Source organism: Molossus molossus, unplaced genomic scaffold, assembly GCF_014108415.1.
Source record: "Molossus molossus isolate mMolMol1 unplaced genomic scaffold, mMolMol1.p scaffold_m16_p_7, whole genome shotgun sequence".
Classification (NCBI taxonomy): domain Eukaryota; kingdom Metazoa; phylum Chordata; class Mammalia; order Chiroptera; family Molossidae; genus Molossus; species Molossus molossus.
The window spans coordinates 10,981,161-10,998,465 of NW_023425401.1; the positions used below are offsets into that span (position 1 = coordinate 10,981,161).

General features: G+C 37.0%; 1 protein-coding gene across 1 annotated transcript in view; it reads right to left on the bottom strand.

Annotated features, from left to right (window-relative positions):
• ZNRF2 (zinc and ring finger 2) overlaps positions 1 to 17,305 on the bottom strand; it is a 71,617-nt gene that overhangs the window by 9,845 nt on the left and 44,467 nt on the right. The window contains exon 3 of the mRNA XM_036246589.1: positions 1,629 to 1,734. Coding sequence (XP_036102482.1) covers positions 1,629 to 1,734 — 106 coding nt within the window. The remainder of the gene's footprint in view (positions 1 to 1,628; positions 1,735 to 17,305) is intronic.

Here is a 17,305-nt window from a genome sequence, read left to right on the forward strand (position 1 = left end):
CACTCGATGTGTCTCTTTCACATCGATGTTTCTCTCTCCCTCTCTCTTCCTCTCTCTCCCTCCCACTCTATCTGTGCAAAAAATGGAAAAATGTCCTCAGGTAAGAATAAAAAAAAAAAAAAAAAGTTAATGTGTAAAGATTATCTTTCATTATTGATTCATAATGGTAGTTAGAGAACATCTTTCTGTATGATTACAATTCTCTACAGCTTGCTAAGACTTCCTTTATGGCACACAATCTATTTTTATAATAATTCAAGTGTGTTTGAAAAGAAAATATACTCTCTAGTTATTGGGAACAGACACAGAAAGACAAACACACACACATATCACTCCATTAGATCAAACCTGTTAACTATAATCAATTTTTCTAGGTCTTGACTCAGTTTGTGTGTGTTTGCTTGAAATTTCCCATTATCATGATGAATTTGTAATTTTTTCTGACAGTTCTATAAATATTTGACTTTGAGACTATGTTCTGGTACACAAAAACTGAAATTTCATATTCTTTTATCATCGTATCACACTAATAATACTTTATGCTACAAAGTTTATGTTGTCTGGTATTAATTTAGCTTTGTTAGTTTTAGCTAAAATTTGCCTTGATAATTTTCTTTTTCTTTTTTTTTTTTTATCCTTACCAGAGGACATTTTTCCATTTTTTTGTTCAGACAGAGCGGGAGGGAGAGAGAGGAAGAGAGAGAGAGAGAGAGAAACATCGACGTGAAAGGGACACATCGAGTGGCTGCCACCCGCACGACCAACCAGGGCCGGGGACAAACTGCAACCGAGGTACATGCCCTTAGCGGGAACCAAACCCGGGTCTCTCAGGACCGCAGGCCGGCGCTCTAACCGCTGAGCCAAACCGGCCAGGGCTGCCTTGATAATTTTCTATGCCTTGCATATTTTTTTCTATATCCTCATGTTTAAGTATGTTGCTTATCAAAAGCATATCCCAATCTTTCTATCTGTTTTCAACTGGTGAGTCTGTTCTATTTAGATATAATTACAGATACTGTATTTACTTTTCTCTATTTTGTACTATTTACTAGTGTTTTCTCTAGGCTTCCCCCGCCCTATCCCCTGCTTTTAAACAAAGTTCCACCTTACTCCTTTTACTGTTTTGAAAATGACTTTTCTATTTTTTCTGTGGTTATTTAAACTTTTTGTTTTTAATTTAAAAATTTTCCTGTGTTGCTCTGAAACCAAGAATACTTCAGGAGAAGCCAGGTGGGCTCAGGAGTCAATTAGACATGGCTGGAACCTCAGCTCTTCCACTTACTAACCAGGTGACCTGGAGAGATTTCTTTACTATAGTTCCTCAGCTTGTTTCCCATTGTGAAATGAGACTGTTACAATGCTTACATGAGATAACCTACTTAAGAAGCTATGAACAATACTTGGGTCACAGTAAATGCTGAACAGATGACAGATTTTTGGATACAAACAGATATGGGCTAAAATCTTAGTTCTAGCAGGAAAAAAAGAATGCTGTTTTTTTAAGAAATAAAGAGGAGATGGGGGGTGGGATTTCCAATAAAGAAATCTTTCAGCCCTAACTACAATGTTTGAAACTCTGAGGAAGACCTACTCTAACATCAACTTGGTTCACAGAGAAAGAAACTTACCCTTTATGGTAGATGCACAGACAAGGCAGTCGTGCTATAGTGTCTCCCTGCTGCAAGTCTTCCAGGCATATTGCACATTCCCCAGCATCTTTACTCAGGACATCCTCTGAGGAAAGAGAAAATAAATTCAGGACAATAAAACAGAGAGAAGATATAAATACTAATTGAAAAAGAGTGCTGACTGGCATATTTTGTCAGAAATATATAAAACTCAGCACCTGTATTTGAAATTAGGGGAAAGACTAAACCAATCTCTACCTAAATGCTGAAAGACAGAGGAAAGTAAGAAAGTTTCCAAAAATTAAGTATTTGTACTATTCAAACCAACAAATTCAATTGTGCACATAACTGTAATAATTCCTTGTAGAAAAAGACATTCCATAAGCATTTCCCTTTAAGTTATTCATTATGAGACTGCACATTACGAGGAAACACAGACTCCATTTGGTCTATAAAAGACATGTACCAGCAGATGCTTTACCCGTAGGCTAGAGGGGTACCAGGGCAACTGCCACAGACAAGGAAAGGCCTTGGCAAGGATTTACGCTTTTGGAATCCAGGAAATACAGTTGAGGTGATTTTAGCTAACTACTGAGTTGCTCACAAGCTAGTATGTCACCACCAGAGACTTAACCCAAAAAGGATTTCTGGACAAGTCAAGCTGGGTAAATGGAAAATGCTGTATATTAACAAACCCCTCAAGTATTCTTCCCCCAGTTTTCTTTTCTTAACCCTGCAGGTCCCACCCATGACCCCAACTCCACCTGACCCCTAACCCAAGCCCAAGTCTCACCTCCTTCTCTGGATCTCCACTTTTTTTTTTTTTTAATTCTGGACAGCTTTCCACATATAGGGAACCAGTTTAATGTAAAGCACCTACCTAACTAGGGATAAAGTTAACTGATACTTGGGGACCCATAAAGTGGAGGCCACCCTAATAGCCTCAGCCATGTCACAAATCCAACCCTAAGTTAGCCTGTGCAAAGGGGAACACCTCCCTGCCAAGGAAACCTAACACCAACTGGTCTTCCAGCTCGGTTTTAGCCAGCTCTTCTTTGCCCAGAAAATAGAACCTGCAGCCGACCCCCTGGCCTATCAAGCCCTTTCTCGTTGCTTTTTCTAGCATGCTATAAAACTCGCTCTTGCCCTGGCCAGTTTGGTTCAGTGGTTAGACGGTTGGCCCGCGAACCAGAGAACCCCAGGTTCGGTTCCCACTAAGGGCACATACTTCGGTTCCAGTTTGTCCTCGGCCCAAGTTGGGGTTGTGCATGTGGCGACCAGTCGATGTGTCTCTTTCACATCGATGTTTCTCTCTCCCCCTCCTACTCTATCTGAAAATAAATGCAAAAATGTCCTCGGGTGAGGATAAAAAAAAAAAACCACACTCTTGCCACAAATTCCTCAGGAAGTGTTAGGTAGGCAATGTGCACCCCCAATTCCTGGCTTGTTTTCCGGTGAATAAAGAACATCAAGCACATTACTAAATTGTTTTAGATTTGATACTAGGATGATGGTAGTGAGAACAAAAAGGAAAGGATCTAAAGGAAACACTAACAGTCTACAATTTCAAATAACATAATATATTCTCAGCACTTGGATTTTTTTTTTTTTTACCACAAAGATATACCACATCATAAACTGCAATAAAAAAAAAAAAAAAAAAAAATCAACCATCACTTTTTATCAAGCCTAAGACACCAGTGATTACCTATTAGTTTTATATACCACCAAGTAAGGAAGAAATGCCTCCATTAAACTATGATACAAATCAATTTTAAGATGCATCTCATTTTTCAAAGTATGAAGAAGAAGTATGTCTTAGAATCGATGTAATGGGGTATCAGATTTTCTACATTTGGAATACATTAACAATACATCTAGATTTAAGTCTAAATGAACCATATAAATCTCAAATATTATAATTTAAGAAAATGAGATGGACAGGTTTTTAAAAAAGAAAAAGTATTTTTGCCATATAAGTCTATGCAACAGATTCTCAACACCAAATGAAAGTAAGTCGAAATCCACTAAGTACAGGCTTCTGAATGCATGCTTCACTGAAAAATAGCCGTCTTACAATACTTTTAAGTTGATCTATGACTATCAAGTCTCATTTTTTTATTGCCATAGGTTTTTTAAAATCTTTGATTTGGGAGAACTTTAAAATCTTTTTTTTTTTTTTTATCCTCACCAGAGGACATTTTTGCATTTATCTTCAGATAGAATGAGAGGGAGAGAGGGGGGAAGAGAAAGAGAGAAACATCGATGTGAGAGAGACACATCGACTGGTTGCCATCCACAAGATCCCAACCAGGGTGGGGACAAACTGCAACCGAGGTACATGCCCTTAGCGGGAACCAAACCCGGGACTCTCTGGGTCCACAGGCCGACACTCTAACCGCTGAGCCAAACCGGCTAGGGTGAAAACTTTAATATCTTAAAAAGCCTTGGTTTTATCTTGTTTATAAGAAAATTTACAGTATAACAAAGATAAATCTAAACTGCATATAATTAACAGAATGATAAGCTCTCTAAATCTTAGTACTAAAAAATAATCAGAACTGTATTTCCTATGTTAAGAAAGGTACACCTATATACAAGAACATCCCAAACACATTAATTTCAACACACAAATAGCCCAATATTCACTGTAAATAGTTTCTAGTGAAAAGATCTTTTGCTCAGAAATTAACAGCCACTGTTAACATATTATTGCCCCTGCTCAACTGCATTTTGATAAGCATCTCTGAAAGTTAAAAGACAGTTCAGTCTCACAGCAAAACCTCACTTACTGCCTCACATAGCAAATGCTTAATTTTCAAATCTGAAAGTCTTATTTCCAATAGAATCTGTCTTTGTAGTTTTGAAAAATTTTTCATCTTTGAAAATTCACTATGCAAAGTGATGAACTGCGGCCGACCTGCGGGTTTGCTAAAGTATTCACCTCTCTCACCCCATCATGACACTGTCTTTTCATTCTGCTTTGAGCTTGGTAATGTGATACATTCAGAGTTAAGAAAGGCCTGGAAATACCACTAAATCCAGGACACTGCAACATCTTCAAGACAGCTGAGGAAAGATTATTAAAAATCTTTAGCCAAGCAATTGAACACATTCATTAAGATATTACCTACAGGTGATAAGGAGTCAATGCTTTAGGACCTGGATACAATGAAAGCAGACTACTAACTAGCCAAAATTGATCTTAGGGAAGCAGGAAGGGGAACATTGATAAATTTAACTTCCGTAGTTGGATAGTCTGGATTCTCCGTCACCACCAGCACTGATCAAATGGAGAAAACACTCAAAATTGTGAACAGGCACATTGATGTTTCTCTCTGTCTCTCCCTCCTTTCCACTCTATCTAATGACAAATGGAAAAATATCCTCAGGCAAGGAATAAAAAAAAAAAAAAAGATTGTGAACAGGAAACTAAACTGCCTTGCTTTTTTAGAAGTATTGTTGATGATCTACCTAAATATCTGGAACAATAAAAGTTCAATCAATGTATCACTTATAAGTCTCATTCTTTGTTTTATTCACATGGTCTATGCATTAATTTAGATGTACTGAAACAGGAAAAGAAAAATTAAACCTGGAAAAGAACAATATTTTTTAACCAGAGGTGGGCACCAGAATCACTTGGGTATATATTCTGTTTCAACGTAGGAAAAAAATTCATATACCTGGGCCCATCCCTAGAGATTCTGAAATATACATGCATCTGCCTGAGAAACACAGCTACTGAAGTAGAAAGAGCATAAGATTTAAAGTTGAAAACGTAATATGAATTTCCATTCTCATTAATGGTTGGCTAGGCAATCCCAGAAGGAAACCTTAAGTTTCCTTTTATTCTTCTTTAATAAAGGCACTCAAATATTATGGATATAAAATTTTAAAGAATTATGTAAAAAATTTAGTTACAAAACTACAAAGTATTAGTTTTTATTTTCATTATTATCAGAAAGTACTTTATGGACTTCTCCAAAAACAAAGTTGATCTTTTTTCTATTTCTTTTCCTCCCCATTCTGGTATTCTAGTTTTAACTTTACACAATGTCATAAACAATCCCTCGGCCACCAGAAACTTCTACAGAATACTCCGGATCTAGCCATTTCTAGAGACCTATTATAATTGTCAGGCTGGGAACAGCTCCAATTAAATGACATTGCCTAATTAATTGAAATGTTTTGGCTTCATTCTGTATTTAAAAGTACTATATGTGCCCACTTTGTTACATGCTTTTAGACGTATTTAAGCCTTTTCATTTTTTAAATTTTATGAGGTAAATAATGTTACCTCCATTTTACAGGTAAGCAAACTGAGGCTCAAAGAAGTTAAGTAACTTACCAGAAGTTACTAAACTAGTGAGTCCTAAGGTCAGAATTCAAATTTAGGCTAAGTAACTTGGCCTTTTCACTACTTCATGAATTTTGCTACAAGAAACAATTTCACCTTAAAATAACATAATTACTGAAGCAGATGAACTGTTTAAGGCAACTTTCAGTTTGAAATACTTAAGAAGGAGATGGCTACCATCATATTTAGAGAAAACAGCTCAAGACTGGAGTTATTAAACTTGTAAAAACTGGTATCAGAAATGAGCGTCCACATTACTGCCGACCTCCTCCCACTGGACGGGAAACAGCGCTGTCCAGCAGACCTCTGTGAGGACACAGTCCCCCTCTGCGCTGTCCAAAATGGTGGTACAGGACACACAGAGCCCAAAAGGAGCACTTGATATATGGCCAGTGTGACTGAGGAACTAAATTTTAAATTTTATTCAATTTTAGTAATATATGAAATGTTAAAATATTTAGTAGATAAGGAACATACATTTATAAACTAATTAAAAACTTCTGCTAATTGATATTTCACTTGTAGCCTCAAGCTCTTAATTTGCATTGCCCAAAGAAATTACTTAAAATTCAAGCAGTAAAATATGCAAAATTAAAATATTTAGCAAGTACAAGCACATATCCATATAGTTATTGCAGATCGAGACATGAAAAAAAGCAGACAGCCAAAATCCTTTAAAAAAAAAAAAAAGAAAGAAAAACAACAAATAAAACCAAATTTGTTAGAGGCAGCCAAGAAAACTCCATGCGAAAATTTCATAATCATCACAAATCTACTTTCAGATCAAGCATCCAAACGAGTATATGATCTTTTCAGCAAAGTACAATGCCAAGCACTATTATGGATCAGGCATTTTACCTGAAGACTTATTTTTTGTTCTTGAACCCTCAATGATAGCAGTAGAAAACAAAAGCAGCTGAAATGTGAAATAATCCCTAGAAAAATCAAGAATTAAAAATTTCATAACATTAGTAAGAAGCATTTACTCAAAGTATGAAAAATTGGGGCTTGTAAGATTTATTAATAAATACTTTCAGAAGTAAAATGATCTCTAATGGACTTAAAAGAAGTTAACATTCTTATTCTAGATTATAGATCCAAGAGCTGTTACTGTACTCAAATATACTCAGGATAATTAGAAATATTTTAACAAAGGGAAATTGTCATTTTTACTGTAAGACAAATATATCAATAAAAACGGGACTACCTCTATTAAACTGTATAAAACTCAAAGTTCCTAGTCAGTGTCAGCTTTATAACATTTTTAGAAACATATTCTGGTTCTAGTAGGAATTACTAGCTTCCTCTGCCTAGATGATATTGGCAATTACTGCAGCAACACTTTTTTTAGTTTAAATATAACTGAGAATTGACAAAATACACAGCCACTTCTCATCTGTACTGTTAGAAACTTAATTTAAAATTAAAACTGCTGTGGCCAGTGTGGCATTGTCCCATACATCAAGAGGTTGCCAGTTTGAATCAGGACACATGCCCAGGTTTCGAGCTCAATCACCAGTAGGGGGTGTGCAGGAAGCAGCAGAAAGATGTTTCTCTCTCTCCTTCTCCCTCTCTCTCTCTCTAAAATCACTAAAAACCTATTTAGCCCTCCTCAGTTCAACTGGTTGAGTGTCATCCCATGCACTGAGAGGTTCGTCAGGGCATAAGCCCAGGTTGCAGGCTAGATCCCCAGTGGGGGGTGTATAGGAGGCAGATGATTAATGTTTCCCTTTCATCAATGTTTCTCTCTGTTCTCTCTTCCTCTCTCTCTTTCCCTTCCTCTTTCTTTAAAAAAAAAAAAATTGTGTGTGTAAACACTAATTACTCAAAAGGAAACAGAACTTGTGACTCTTCTGATGACTTTTAAGAAAAAAATGTGTACTCTTGGGAATATTTTGAAAATGGACATATGGTACCTTCTCCAAGAAAATTAAGTAAAATAAAATGGAACCCAAACTAAAGGCAAAATATACAAAAGGAACACTAACTCAATACTTATATATTTAGCTTTATTGGGCCTCTTTGTTCCTAATTTACCTAAAAAAAAAACAAGCTTAGGATTAAGTATTTTATAAAATGAGTTACCTAACATGCTGCAAAAAGTCATACAAATCACCTAAGATATTATTACATTGCCAAATTATTCCTTAGTCTTCAAATAAAATTCATTTTCCTATGCCACCTCTTTGTCACAAATCAACAATAAACCAAAATTTAAAACCAATTACTACACTCGTTTGCTAAAACTCAAACAAGTATTTTCTTAAATGAGCTGTCTACATTAAAAAGAAAAAAAATTTTGCAAACTGCTGAACATATACAAAAACAGAATAAAATATACTTTGAACTAAACTTAAGTTTGGGATCCATTTTTGTTTTGAATCACTGCAGAGAAAAACAGCAGTCTGGGAGAGGGGGAAAATAAGCTGAATGTAGGCTCTTAATGGCAATAAAAAAAGAATCAAGCAATCTAGAGAATATGTTACTTATAGGCAGTTCTAGGTTCAAATTCCAACTTTTCATCTTATTCAGGTATATTACGGGATAACGTACCTACTTCATACAGCAGTGGTAAGAATTAAATAAGATAATGCCTGTCACATGTCTAGCACTGCACCTGGCAGGAGCAGGTTTGTTTTTAAAGACTAATTACATGATTATTAGCAAGAACTCTCCTCTGAGTTTGCTTTCTCCAATCTAAACAAATGATAAAACCTGCAGGCTCCACCTGTGCTCTCACCATTGTTATGAAGATGTAATGAAACAATGCAAATGAAAGGCAGTCTCATAGAAAAAGACCATGGTTGACCTTGGCACAACCTCTTTGTGCCTCATTTTCCTTAAATAAATTGCAAGTCATAAATACCTACATCTCACATGTTTTTTTGTTTGTTTGTTTTTATCCTCACCCGAGGACTTTTTTTTTTTTGATATTTTGTTCAGATAAGAGTGGGAGGGAGAGAGAGAGAGAAACATCGATGCGAAAGGGACGCATCGAGTGGTTGCCACCCACACGACCCAACCAGGGCCGTGGACAAACTGCAACCGAGGTACATGCCCTGGGGAACCGAACCTGGGTCTCTCCAGACTGCAAGCCAATGCTCTAACCACTGCGCCAAACCGGCCAGGGCTCACATGGTTTTTAATACTGATGATTAAAAACAAAAGAGCTGCCCTGGCCGGTTTGGCTCAGCAGTTAGAGAGTCGGCCTGAGGCCCAGAGAGAACCGGGTTCCGCTCCCGCTAAGGGCACATACCTCGGTTACAGTTTGTCCCTGGCCCTGGTTGGTCATGCGGGTGGCAGCCACTCGATGTGTCCCTTTCACGCTGATGTTTCTCTCTCTCTCTCTCTTCCTCTCTCTGCCTCCCACTCTACAAAAAAAAAAAAAAGGAAAAATGTCCTCAGGTGAGGATTAAATAAATAAATTTTAAAAAACAAAAGAGCTAATGAATGTGAAAATACTTAAAAGGTTCTGTTAGCTAAATATAAAATTATTTTACCTATCACATTATTGATGTAAATGAAAAATGTCAACTCAAATGTGTATGTATGTCCACTGCTTTTGTTGACTGAGGCTAAAGTGTAAGGGTCTTTCCCTTCTGCTTCCACCCACTTGTAAGGACATTAGCAGGCTGAGTGATAAACAAGTACAAGGGCCACAAACTCAAACGCCTAAAGGGAATTGCCAGGAAACGTTCAAGGAGTAGTTCATCTCTGAAAAACTATTTTATAAGAACAGCACAGTTGTGACAATAAATGCCAACTGAATTTGGCCTTGGTTTTAGAGATTAACAGGTAACCGTGGCAAACTGGTGCACCTAGTCTTATTAATGGGGCATTATATATTTAAAGGAGCTAGCTGCAAAGTTAAGTTTTTAGGTGAAATCTGTCATTTTCAAAATATAGACTCAAAAAACATTTGCTACTGTGTAAACCAAACAAAATAATATTTTTGAGGTGAAGGCCTGGGTGGAGGCGGTGGGAGCAGGGTGAAGGGGGTCAATGAGGGGAGAAAAGAGGACACATCTGTAATACTTTCAACAATAAAGTTAAGTTAAAAAAAAAAGTCTGAGCCAGATGTGGCCAATACTTTGCAACCTCTGTGTTAAAGAAACAAGTAAATTCTATGAGAGCAGGGAACGTAGTAGGTTTTGCTTATTCCAGCGAGTAGCATATTATACACAGTAAGTGTTTAATAAATATTTTTTGAACAGTAAATGTAAGATCTCAGGAGAGTAGAGAGAAAACACGAAACAACAAATGAACAGCCAATGGACAAAGAAAATGTCCAAAAACCTGAGTCTGCTGCTTCAGGGACTTGGGCACTTTATTTGCAGTCCGGTGACTCAGCTGAGCTCAGACCTTCTTTTTCAGTGTATTACCTTCTTTATCCAAGAGTTTCACGTCACCCAATCAACCAGAAAGCTCTGATTACATGCCAAGTTTGCCAACAAATAATTATAGGTTGATTTGGTATGTATTGACAGAATGTTAAAAGTATGTATGCACAGGAAAGATATTTAAAATGTCCATTGCTGAGATTATAAAGCAAAGTGTAGAACTCAACTGTATTTGGAAAAAGCAAGAAGCTGAGATGGTAGCTTGATATTAAGAGTAATAAAACATTAACAACTGAGAGGTCTTTCTTGACTCATTTACCCTGCTACTAAATTACTAAAATAACTGTAACTAATTGCTGGATCCTGGAAACTCTAAATCTAATTCATCTGAAACCCCATGTAATTAAACCACATGAAATTCAAGAAAGTACAAGTGTCAAAAAAATTTTTTTTCATTGTTGTTAAGGAGAAAAAAAACAGACTGGCCCTGGCCAGTTTGGCTCAGTGGAACATCGGCCTGCGGACCAGAGAGTCTCAAGTTCAGTTCCCACTAGGGGCACATACCAAAAAAGAAAAAGAAAACAGACTGATATAGAAAGAGGTTTCTTTCTTTTCCGGGGGCCTGCTCAAAGTCTCCCAATCCTAAATCGCCCAGGGAGCCCCTGGGATAAGGGAAGAGGCTACTCTGACACTGAAGCACCAGAAAGCAGCTTCAAAGTTGGGCTGAGGACAGAGTCTCTCCCTGCATCCCAGAACTGGGAATCGTCTTTTCTCCCACTCAAAAAAAAAAAAAAAAAGGCCTCAGTGTATGCCAAGCTAATGACCACTGGCACTGGGCTCTTAAAAAATTATCTTGCATTCTATCTTCTATTTGAGAAAGAAATAACAGTATGATCTACATGTATGTTGAGAGATTCTACAACTACTAACATTATGTTACTGAGAAAGGTCATAAGCTAAGTACACACAGCAATGTGAATGAAGGTGAACCAACCTGAAAAATTAAAATAGACATCTACTATAATATCACACTGAATGGGAGAAGGATTACTTTATAAGTAAAAGTTCCTAGAACCAAAGTATGTAATGTTTAATTTAATACTTTGGAGAAAGGTAAAAAGAAAGGTCACTGCAGAAAACTAAATTAGTCATCTATAAAAAATATCATGTAAGTAAATGCATAAAAAAACAAACAAACAAACAAACAAACAGCCCTGGCCGGTTTGGCACAGCAGTTAGAGCATTGGCCCGTGGACTGGAGAGTCCCAGGTTCGGTTCCCACACAGGGCACGTACCTCGGTTGCAGTTTGTCCCCAGCCCCGGTTGGGGTCACGTGGGTGGCAACCACTCGATGCATCTCTCTCACATCAATGTCTCTCTCTCTCTCTCTACCTCCCTCTCTCTCTCCAGCTCTATCTGAACATAAATGCAAAAATGTCCTCAGGTGAGGATAAAAAAAAAAAATAAGGTCATAAGCTACCCTCCACATCACAAGACAACGTAAGACACAGAGGACAAATCCAGGAGCTCTAATGTTGAAATTACAGGAATCACAAACAAAAAGAGAAAAAGGAACAGAGACATAATAATCAATGAAATACTAGAAGAAAATAAACCCTGAGCTGACTAAAGACTTAAGTTTTAGACTAAAAGGGCTCCTGAAGTCTCAAACAGACTAGAGATGGGAGGAGGGTGGAAAAACACTTAAATAAATGCACCCTGGGGGAAAATAGTATTTCCAAGCTTCAAAAAAAAAAGGAGTCAACCTATAAGCTTCCAAATGGAAAGAACAGGTAACTTAAAATTACAAAAATAATGAGACGGAGCCCAACTTCTCATCTGTAATACTGGAAGTTAGAGAGTAGAACAGTTTTAAAGACATAAAGGAGAAAAAAAATAACAAATAAAAATATCCTATATTCAGCCAAGATACTATTCATATATGAAGACAAACAAAAGCATTTGAGCATCCAGCAGCTCAGTAAGTATACCATCCATGAAAGGCTTGCTAAGGAACTCATTCAAGGAAATACTTCTAACAAAAGAAAATTAAAATAACAAAAATTTCAATAGAGATAAATGAAGAGTATAAAGAAGAGCAGTAAGCAATAATACATATATAAGTGAAATTTAAATCTAAATAGATAATATTGTGATTGAGACTGTAACATAACTATGGGTTTTAAAACAAAAACAATATACTGCCAGTGAAAACTTAATAATGTAGACTGTTAAGTCTAAATTACTTCATAATATACAAGAGTTGGAGAGAGAGGAAGAGGGTAATGGGAGAAGAGGGAAGTAAATAAGAATATGTTAGGAGGAAGAGCACAAAGAAAACCCCTAATTTTCATAGAATAAAATAGAAATACATGTTTAAAGACATATATTAATGTGAAGCAACAAAAAGAGGAATAAAAAAAATGCACAGTAAAAGCTCTCAATTAATTTAGAGGAAAGGTAAAGCTACTTGATCAATCCAGAGAAGACTGGACAAGGACACAGTAAAATAAAGAACACAAAGTAAGAGAAGTACCACCACCAAATTTACGAGTCATAATATAAATGTTAACTATGTGTGCTGAATAGTATAAGAGAACATCATACATCCACTCTCCAGCTGCAACAAATCAACTTATTTGCCAATGTTTTACAAAACAGGGAAGCAACTGTCCTAGAGCACATGCAAAGAAATAAGAGCTCAGGGATGAAGAGGAAAAGCCATTACAGAATGAAGGTGAAACTAGAGGAGCACAACAAAGAACAGACATTTCTGAGATTACAGTCAGGGACACTGGGGTGTCAGAATCAAGAAAAATAAATTGGAAATGAAGAAATTATTAAGAATTAAAGAAAAAAATGTTATTTATGTAAGCCAATAAAGTGGGTTCCAACTACATATCTGCAGTCAAAAATAAAATTCAAGAAAACACTACAGAAAAATAGGTCTAGAACTATATACTTAAGGGTCCAATAAGTTCTAGAAAAAAAACTAATCATGAAAAATCAACACTATTTAAAATATATCTTAGTAGATAATGGTCATAAAAAAGTAGAGTTCTTGTTGGGGTGGGGGGAGGGAGGGGGCAGATGGAAGGACTGAGCAAAAAATGAGAAAGAACTCATGGACACCAACAACAGTGCGGTCATTGCGGGGGCCAGGGGAGAGATGGGTTGGTGCAGGTGGAAGAGGGTATATTGGGGGGATAAAGGAAGAGGGTATATTGGGGGGATAAATGGTGATGGAAAAAAATAAAATAGAGTTCAGGCACCTGGGCAAAAAGACTGTCAATTCTAAAAGTAGGGGAAATTAGGTTGGTCTCAGACTTCTCCATAGTAGCTTTTTATAGTAAAAGACTGGTAGAATGCTTATAATATCCCCAAGAAAAAAAAAGTGTAATCTAAAGATTTTATAACCAGTCACCTGTTACTCAAAAACAAACTACAGACAAGCAATATCTAACATGTAAGAAGTCTAGGGTACTATTTCCCATGAGTTCTTCTCAAAAGATTTATATGAGGATGAATTTCAGCTAACTAAGAGAGAGGCCTGGAAAAACTAAAGCAAATCACTTTGAAATTCAAATGATAAAAACAAACATAACAGTAACAAAACTATAAAATACCAGACATAAACTTAACAAGTTTAACACTAAAAGATAAAGGTTCTCAATGAATCAAAACAAATGTGAGACAAACATAGTCTTTGACAGGTAAACTGAAAACCTTAAAAAACAAATAAACAACAAAAACAAGCTGAGCAAAAGACAGTGTATATCTTTCTTAGTGATTTATGACTTAATAAAGGGTAAAACACAGAGTCCAGTTGAGTCTTATGTTAATGAATAATAAACTACGCTTTATATGCACTCGTCTGTACACTGCATAGAACAAACATAAAATGTCTGGAGAGTAAGACTTCTTGATAGGAGTCCTCGCTAAGAGAATTCCACAATATAATACCTAAAAAATTAACTCACATTTTCCCTCTAAAACCTGAAGAAGAGAAAATTACAGTCTTTTGTTACTGAGGCTTACAAGAGTAGCTCTCATCACCCAAAATCCATTTCATCCTCTATTATAATGTTAATAATACACTGAGATTATGTATTTCAAATTATACACTCACCACATACTGAATGTTTCAGTGTGTCCTCTGGGTATTTAAAACCAGAAAGCACATATGGCACATTAGAAAATTTTGGAAGGAAATTCTTTTACATCACAACAAATGGAAACATTAACATTTTTTTAAAAGAGAAGAAATAAATGACGTGCCTCTTAGGATTAAGGCTCCAGGTTAAACTTTTACTCTTTTTGTATGATTTATTGACTGATCCACTCAGATTTATTTATTTCATACTTTGGGTTGTAATCCAATACTGTGCTATACTAATTTTGTTCATTGGGAGCTCTTTCAAGTTGCCTTCTATGTCCCTTGACATAATCTCTTGTGGTTTTGAGCACCTCCTTGCTTTTAGGCAACACACGATCTCCAGGCTGTTCTTCATTTTCTCTGCTCCAGCCCTAGAACCAGCCCCTTCTGCAAGGACCCAGCCTGGTTCTTTCTACCAGAGAATAGTATTTAAAAACCAAAACTGGTGTCAAATATTTTTTCAGTTACAAATAGGTCTCTCATACTAAAAAAGCATTACAAGGAAAGTCCTAGAAATTGAGGTGACCGCTAACAAGTCCAGTTTAAAGGAATTAAAATAAAAGTAATATAATCTAGGAAGGGCTGAGGGATCAAAAACCCTGGAGCTTCCAAAATCAGTTTAGCAGAAAATGGAATAAAGCAAGTAAATCATAAATACTATAAATATTTAGATGGCAAAGAAGTAAGACTATCTAGAATATTTTTATTACTTTAAATCTTACTTTACCTTAATACACTGTTAAGAGTTAAATACAACTCTCCAAAAGGCAGAGCCTAACCCAGACCACTCAGTGGCTGGGGAGATACTTCTCAAGGCCATCTCGGAGGCAAATCCAGGACAGTGTTTTCATTATCAGGGATAAGGTGTCTTAGAGGGCAGACAGAAGGCATTTAAAAAAAATTATATAAGTAATAAATGATCATTGAAAAAAATATTCACAAGCAATTTCTTTAATAGTTCTCTCTAAAATCTTTCTTGAACTCAACAAAATACTCAATGACCCTCTGCAAAATCCTTACTCCTCTATTTGGGAAAAACCTTTTTAAAAAATCACATTTCACCCTGGCTGGTTTGGCTCAGCGGTTAGTGTCAGCCTGCAAACCAGAAATTCCCGGGTTCAGTTCCCTCTAAGGGCACGTACCTCAGTTGCAGTCTGTCCCAGGTCCCGGCTAGGGTCATGTGGGTGGCAACCAGTCTGTGTGTCTCTCTCACATTGATGTTTCTCTCTCTCACCCCCTCTTCTCTCCCTCCCACTCTATCTAAAGATAAATGCAAAAATGTCCTCGGGTGAGAATTAAAAAAAAAAAAAATCACATCTCGTAATTTTCACATCTGCAAAGATCAACATCTCTGGGACACTGTTTAGAGCAGCTAGGTGCTCTCATACACTCTCCTTTCCACAAAGTGAGTCACTCCACTGCCAATCCTCAGGCACCAGGGACTCCTCCCTCCCTAATTCCTCCAGCCATCACTAAACCCAATTCTTCCTATGCCTCTCTGTGATATGTCTATGTCTATCTCCTCCCAACACATCATGTAACCACTTTCCACATAAGTACCATACTATTCTCCAACTGGTCTGTAAAGACATTCTTTTTAAATGTATTTTATTGTTGAGAGTATTACAGATGTCCCCCATTTACCATACCCCTTTGTCCCCTCCATCAAGCCTGTCCCCCCACCAGGCCTTCACCACACTGTGGTCTGTGTCCATGGGCTACGCATGTGTATATAAGTTCTTTGGTTACTATGTTCCTGTTACCAACCCCCACGCACGCACGCCCTCCCCTCTGAGCTCTGTCAGTCTGTTCCATGCATCCATGTCTCTGAACCAATTTTGTTCATCAGTTTATTTGCTTCATTGGATTCCACATATAAGCAAGATTATGTGATATTTGTCTTTCTCTGACTGGCTTATTTCACTTAGCATAATACTCTCTAGGTCCCTCCGTACTGTTGCTAAAGGTAACATCACCTCACACCTGTCAGAATGGTTTTCACCAATAAATCCACAAACAACAGATGTTGGCAAGAGTGTGGAGAACAGGGAACCTGCGTGCACTGTTGGTGGGCATGCAGACTGGTGCAGCTACTGTGGAAAGCAGTATGGAGTTACCTTAGAAAATGAAAAATGGAACTGTCTTGTGACTCAGCGATTCTACTTCTGGGGATTTGCCCGAGGAAACCCAAAACACTAATTCAAAAGAATGTATGCACCCCTATGTTCATTGCAGCATTATTTACAATAGCCAAGACTTGGAAACAGCTCAAGTGCCCATCAGCAGATGAGTGGGTGAAAAAGCTGTGGTACTTTCACAGAAGGTAACTATTTTTCTATAGAAATCCCATGTGGGTTTTACAATAGTTTTACCAATCTCTTCTGGGACATCAACTACTTTAAAATTTCCATAAGATAGTATAAGGGATTTTACACTTTCTACTGCATTAATTTGTATTGCATGGCTTGAAAGCTAATTTACAGTACCAAAAAAAAAAAGAATCACTTCACTTCAGTGCTGCCCCATAATGTAAGCTTCATGAAGTCATTTAAAACTACAATCAGGAATCACACGGAAGTTAAAACTCCACCACAGAAGTCACCAATGCAAATAAATAAACAAAGACACTAAATCAAATAACAGAAATCTTCCACAGAAGGGCATGCTCACAGAAACTCTGGCAATTACTACCTCCTTATTTAAAATTCTGCCTGGTGGTTATTGGCAACTTTTTTTTTAAACCTCAATTATAAGAGACATGCCCATTCAGAAAACATCCTAAATTCAGAAACATCAAAATGTGTGTGTGTGGGTGGGGCGC